The 6,897-nt window shown below is 39.7% G+C and overlaps 1 protein-coding gene and 1 long non-coding RNA gene across 2 annotated transcripts in view; both read left to right on the top strand.

Annotated features, from left to right (window-relative positions):
* Nucleotides 1–3,768, top strand: LOC113940667. The gene is made up of 4 exons (XR_003525511.1): nucleotides 1–59; nucleotides 671–790; nucleotides 1,198–2,283; nucleotides 2,859–3,768. It is a non-coding gene; the product is annotated as an uncharacterized LOC113940667 (long non-coding RNA).
* Nucleotides 3,769–3,773: 5 nt separating this feature from the next.
* LOC113940668 (acyl-coenzyme A synthetase ACSM3, mitochondrial-like) overlaps nucleotides 3,774–6,897 on the top strand; it is a gene marked incomplete at its 3' end in the record, with an annotated part of 7,704 nt that continues 4,580 nt past the window's right edge. The window contains exons 1-3 of the mRNA XM_027631805.1: nucleotides 3,774–4,308; nucleotides 5,667–5,825; nucleotides 6,698–6,897. The exon at nucleotides 6,698–6,897 is cut by the window's right edge and continues 192 nt beyond it. Of these exons, the coding sequence (XP_027487606.1) occupies nucleotides 4,264–4,308; nucleotides 5,667–5,825; nucleotides 6,698–6,897 (404 nt within the window). The remainder of the gene's footprint in view (nucleotides 4,309–5,666; nucleotides 5,826–6,697) is intronic.

The following is a 6,897-nucleotide window of genomic DNA, read 5'->3' as shown; positions in this document are numbered from 1 at the left end:
AACACCCAGCAGTGGCAGAGTCAGCTGTTGTCAGCAGTCCTGATCCAGATCGAGGGGAGGTAAAAAGGAAAAGAAAAAAGATGTGGAAATAAGTGCTCTTTAAGCATCAAGTTGCCTATATGTCCTAGGCTTCCTTGGAATTCAGTATATTGCAGGTTTTTCAAATGAAATGGGCTAACAATTTCTTAAATCCGTTATCTTGACCAGGCTTAGAATTTCAGAATTATTTCTCTGTTTGTGGGATTTGATGTGGGAAAAAAGATGTTTGGCTTTTCAGACTTACTGTGGCATCCTTTTGCATAAGATATGGACTTTATATATTCCTCTTTTTGTCACTAAGTGCATCGTAGCCATGATATCCAGTGTGTTTAATTTTTATTTTATGTTTTTCAATGTTGCAACATTTCTTTGAGCAACTGGGATGAGATCTTCAGCTTTAATAGGATATAAAATTGAGGGGGAAAAAAGTGGAAAAATTGACAAAAATCCTCTGTTGCAGAATGCAGCCTTCATAACACACCATTCTGTCATAAAGAGACAATGAAAGGGAAATTAAAGAAAAAGCTTGAATTTTTGCATTCTGAATTTAGACACTCACTTTACACAAGAAATGTATCTCTTTATTCCCACCTCTGAAAGTTAATGGAATCCCTTAATTTTTGTGACACAGGTAGTCAAAGCCTTCATTGTTTTAACTCCTGCTTTTGCATCACACGATCCAGAAAAATTAACTCAAGAGCTTCAACAGCATGTCAAGAAAGTGACTGCACCTTACAAGTATCCAAGGAAGGTAAGTACAGCCCCAAAAGACAGGTCTGCTAATTGTACCAGAAACTGAGCCTTTTTTGTCCTGCCTCAGCTCCTTTTCAGCTGCACTCTGACAAACACTCCAACAACAGCTAAATAAAATCAGAGTAGATGACAGGCTGTGTTGCAGCTGTAACTTTGTGTTCACTGTGTGTGCTGAAAAGAACCCAAAGGGAGGCAATGCTCCTGTGGTTTTACTTCATCAGGGTCCACTTTTCCTTTCATGGAATACCAGAGTTTTCCCACCAGCACAAATGGGCAAGACATTCAGTCAGAATTCCATCATCCCAGCCCTCGCTGTGCAGCTTCCCATCTTTTTACCCCCACTCTTAGTAAAATGTATCTTTCCTTCATCTGGGAAATTAGCCTGAATATATTTTTGCCTTTCAGGTGGAGTTTGTTCAGGATCTGCCAAAGACGGTTAGTGGGAAAATCCAGAGAAAGGTCCTAAGGAACAGAGAGTGGGGGAGAGAATGACAAGGGCAAGAGTGATCTGGAAAACGAGGAGAGAAGTGTTCCATCACTGGTACCAGCCATAACACATCAAATTTGGCATGTGGTCATGACCCAGAGAACTAGGAGAACATCTAGAAAAAACAAGCTATGGAAGAAAAAGGAGAAAACACTCATATGGTTTGAGGATGTGTGGTATTGGAACGTCTTTTGCCATTGACCTAAAAATTTTCAGAAGACAGAAGTTGCAAATAATTAAGAGTATGGAATGGGAGAGAGAAAGGACACACCCAGGAGCCTACAAAGGATTGTTTTTATTTAAAAAGTGTAACTACAATACTTTGATACATATAAATAAAAGAGAAAATAATAAAATAGTCTTTGTCCTGCTTTGTCCAGTAGTGGGTACCAGCAGAGCATTGATACATTATCTTCAAAGAATATATCTTCACTGTAATATTTCCAAATTCTTTCTGAGTGGAAAGAGAAAGACACTGATAAATTTCTGTTCTACTTGAATGGTTAAAGTGGAGGTAAAAGAAGATCCAAAGTGCTTCAGGTTAAGGTGCAAATTATGCACAATTAACAAGGGTGTCAATGATTACAAGAAAAAGGTTACTTCATGGAAAGACTTTTGCTGCTTGATCTGTTTTCTTTTACGTTCTGTTCTCATTACTTCAGACGAAGCAAACAATAAAGTAGGAAGGGTTTCACTCCAAATCCTTTTTGACAGAGAGTCAGGGTTTCACGTCTCCAGGTGAGCGTCTCTTTTGGGAAATATGTGGTGAAAACCAAGCAAACTGAACGAAGAGGATCTGCCCCAGCCAGCTCTCAAGCTCTCCTGTCCACAGCAGACAGGTCAGGAAAATGTTGTTTGTCTGAATTCCTCGTGTTAATGATCATTGAGCAGAAGCAGATGGTACTAAACCAAGAATAATAATTCCTGATTCTTGTAGTTATTCAAAGGACTTTGCCATTACTGGGTCTTTTTTTTTTACTTCATTTTCACCTCCAGGTTTGCAGGTGAGAAAGTGCTAAGACCTTGAAGGGTCTCACAACAAAACTTAGCAGATATTTTGGTAGATCACTGGGGAATCCTGAATTTAAAATGTCTTTCATCTTGTCAGCCTTGAATACCATTTCTGATCCTGAATACTGTTCCTGAATGTTCTGTCCCTCCTCTTTCCTTGACAGGGTATTGTGTAGATTTTGTCATTGTAATGCTCTGAAATCTGTAGATTACAGTCAAATAATAGAATTAGAGCAGAGTAAGAAATTATAAATATCCTCTTAAGTTATTGAAAATAATAACCAAAATGATTAGGCTTGTTTGTTCAAGGATTCAAAGTGGATCCATTGTTTTTTTAGCATTAACAGTAGAGGTCACAAACTAAAAGAAAGGTTACATTTCAAGAAAATCATTATATTTTTACTCAATCGGTGTCTTGCCTAATGAAAACAATAGTAAAGTTTACAGGATGTTGCACCAATTAAAAAGTTGTTTCCTTAAGAAAGAAAGAAAAAAAGAATACAAATGAATGTATATCCAAAAATATGACATAAATCCCCCTTTATTAATGCCCATTTTCTCTGCACAGAGTTTGGGAATATTTCAAATAGGATTTTTCACCAGTCAAACTTTTTTAAAAGAATTTTTCTCCACCAAGTCCTCTTAATAGTGTTCTGCTTTAAAGTTTAAGTACTCTCTAAAGAACTTTTTGTTATTTAATCCTGATGCTGAAGTGAGTGGCACTTAGGGACATAATAACACTTAATTTTATATCCAGGTCCTAAGACTCTTTCTCAGCAGCAGATGATATGCTATAGGATTGTTTACAGCTGGTCAGTGTTTCTCTGCCACAATCTCCATGGAACACGGAGAACACCAGGAATTCGTCTTTACCCTTGGTTTTGACTAAGTATCTGTTCTGGGGGGAAATCTGCATCCAGATTTTTTATGCTGTCAGACATGGCTGAAAAAATTAAGATGTGTTAAGTTCTATGTATTTGAATTAATTTGCCTGATAGGCAGATTAAATCTTACTGTAAAAGCTTCTGCAGAGGAATAAGGAAATCATTCCAATGTTAAAGAAGTTACTTTTTCTTGAGGAATAAAACTTGATCAAGACTGAAATCCATTCATCAGAGATGTGATGACAAATGGTTAGGTTGAAGACATGGGATGAGGGGACTATAAAATGTACTAAAAAACCTGGGACAAAGGCAAAACTTTGCAGATTCACTCAGGCCACAGAAATTCTGCATCAAAAAGAATTTGATTAAGATTTTACATGTAATTTTGTTGATAGTTTGTGGATAGTTTCATCCTTTGTAAGAACAGAAATGAAAATTACCCTGTATTTCAAGAATCACTCACTCTAAACCTTGTATTGAGTTTAGTAACTAATTGAGTTTAGTGGTTGAAAAAGGCAAATTGATAGTTGGACTTAGGTTCTGAAATCATGAGAGGCCTCCAGGACTCCCCTGGCTCCTGCTCTGACTGTGGGCTTTTCCCCCTGTTTGATAATTATGTGCACTTATGAGAAGCCCCTAAATACCATTAGCAACTTTGGAGTTGAGCACAGCTCTACAGCAATCACTTGGACTGCTAAAAATAAAAATAATAATAATCACAATATTTTAAAGGAGAAAGAATGAAAGAAGAATAGTGATGGAAAGGAAGAAATTAATTGGAATTGAGAGCTTTTAGGATCATTATGGTGGGCAGAGTTGGAAGAGGGCATTTATAGGCAGATGTAGAACTTTGATGCCTGGGAAGGTCATGGAGCAGATCCTCCTAGAAGATATGTTAAGACATCTAAAAGACAAGGAGGTGATCCAAGGCAGATAGTGTCTAAATCAAATCTGGGGCCTACATAAGGGGTTACTGAAGTGAAGGTTCTTGAGACGGATGTGCTGAATGGAAATATCAGTCAGCAACTGTTGAAGCTAAAGCAGTGAGCACCTTGATAGAAGTCATCTGGAAACATCCTTCAGAGTTCCATGGGAAGGAAAAGGAATAGAGAATCCACTCCTGAGTGCTTTGGTGTAAGAAGGAGGAACCTTATTCTAATGCAAACAATAACAACTGATGTTGTGTTTGAGGAAGGAGACTTGTTGGCAATTGAAATCCCCAAAGAATACATCAAAATTCTGCAAGGATCAGCTGAGCTACAGACAAGGTGCCAGATCAGTACAGGACATTAGGTCCTTGAAAATCTGGTGGTAAAAAAAATATTAGAAAACAAGATGGGGAACTTCATATTTAATTGGACTATTCAAACCATCGGTTTGGCTGTGACCTACTGTAACGGACTGATTAAAGGTAGAGTCTGCTGTGCCATTGAGTGTGGAGCTAAAACAACTTGATGCAACAGCTGAGCTGCTGCAGGAGCTGAGCTGTTTCAAAAGCTCCAGGAGATCCCTAGCTAGCAAGCAAATTTGTTACAATCAAGAACACGGCAAGTACTTACTCTCCCAAATAAGGTGTGCCAGGCAGATCTCGCTTGGATACTGGGGAACCAGCCAATGGACAGTCAGGGTCCATTTTGGTACCATCCCTTGGATACTGGTGAAGTGGCCAATGGGCATCCAGGGTCTACTGGTGAGGCTCTTTAGGGCGGTGCCCAGGGTCGTACCAGGGCCTGCTGAGGGGGCTGGTGCCACTGTTTTACTCTGCCTGCCTGTTCCCTCATCAGAGGCTGCAACACAACCCAGGGAGAAGCACTTCGTGGTGGTGGTAACTCCTGTGCTGTGCTTTTAACAGTCACCCTTAGCTTTTCCCGGCTTTCCTATCCTCCTCCTTTCTCTCCGCTCTTTTGTGTTACAAAATAAAGTTGAATTATCGTTTTGGAATCCAGCCTCTGGCCTAGTTTGTGCCTTAATCTCACTTATGGGAGTGTTTTAGAACCTGGTTTACCTCCACATCTAAGCAGGTCAGAACACCTTCCCTAAGTGACTTCAGTGAATTACCCATCAATTCAGAACTGGATTGTCTTTGAATACTCTCTAGATTTGGTTGGTTGGCTGGTGGTTGTTGTTGCAGGATTCATAACAACAATTCTGCTAATTTTTTCTATAGTCCACATTTTGATTTAACCTCAAAATGATTGTGCTTATCCCTTGTGCATACTGTAATAGTAAATATTCACATGATGACAATACAGATAGCATATCTCAAAATGAGGATGTGAACAAACAACCTGTTTATTCAAGCTGGTTTGCATTAATTTATCCAATATAAAAATCAACACAGTGTCCTATACCTGGCTAGTTTTAAATGTGTTTTCTTTCATTTCAGGTGACTGATTCCTTAGCTGTAGTCCTGATTTTTTCCCCCACTGTCTGATAAAACATCATTTATCATGAGAATGTTTATTAAATCATGGATTCCTCGGTGTCTGCAGATTCTCAGGTCGCCTTGCAGATCATTCCATGGATACAACAGGCTTCTGACATCTCAGATTATTTCCCATTATGAAGCAATACACCAGTATAAAAAGGAACTGCCAAAATATTTCAACTTTGCAAGTGATGTCTTAGATGAGTGGTCACAACTGGAAAAGGTAGTATTTTAATTTTGCTTTATAAACATTGTGTTGTAGTTTAATCCCAGCCAGCAACCAAGTACCACAGAGCTACTGGATCACATGAACACACACAGGCACACCCCCCCAGGGGGATGGGGAGGAGGATCAGGAAAAGGTAAAACCCGTAGGTTGAGGTAAGAACAGTTTAGTGATTGAAATAAATTAACATATAATAATAGTAATAATAATCATCATCATAGCAGTAGTAGTAGTGATGAAAAGAGACAACAGAGACAACAGGCAGAGAGACAGAAAGAAAACCCAAGAAAGTCAAGTGATGCACAACAAAATTGCTCACCACCCCCAGACAGTGCCCACACAGTGATTGGCACCTCCAGACCAACTTCCCCCCAGGTTATACTGAGCAGGACATTCTATGCTGTCCAATACCCCTCTGGGCAGGCTGGGTCAGCTGTCCTGGCTGTGCTCCCTCCCAGCTCCTTGTGCAACTCCTTGTCAGCAGAGCGTGGGAAATGGAAAAGTCCTTGACTTAGAGTAAGCACTGCTTAGCAACCACTAAAACATCAGTGTGTTATCAACATTATTCTCATCCCAAATCCAAAAAGCACAGCACTTTATCAGTGGTTAGGAAGAAAATTGACTCTACCCCAGCCAAAACCAGGACACATTGGAACAGGTCTCAGATGATACAAATCAGTTTTCCTGATGGATACTGGATAGATCAGCTGCAGAGTGGAATGCACCATTTTGTTTTGCTTGTCAGAAATAGAGGTATCACTTTGAGACTAGTCACCAGGGAGGATGTGCCTTGTCTGGGGTTATTTTATTTTGAAATGAAACCTTTTAAGCTTTGACTTCTTACTTGAATATCTTCTGTTGTGTTCTAGGATGGAAGAAAACCAGCAAATCCAGCTTTTTGGTGGGTAAATGAGGAGGGAGAGGAGGTGAAGTGGAGCTTTGAAGAGCTGGGATTTCTCTCTAGGAAGGCAGCCAATGTACTTTCTGAGGCATGTGGTTTGCAGAGAGGAGACAGAGTTATAGCAGTTCTGCCTCGTGTCCCAGAGTGGTGGCTCCTCAATGTAGCCTG

Source organism: Corapipo altera, unplaced genomic scaffold (genome assembly GCF_003945725.1).
Source record: "Corapipo altera isolate COAL_440 unplaced genomic scaffold, ASM394572v1 355, whole genome shotgun sequence".
Taxonomy (NCBI): domain Eukaryota; kingdom Metazoa; phylum Chordata; class Aves; order Passeriformes; family Pipridae; genus Corapipo; species Corapipo altera.
Note: the sequence above shows the minus strand (reverse complement) of the source record. Positions and strands in the feature narration are given on the sequence as shown.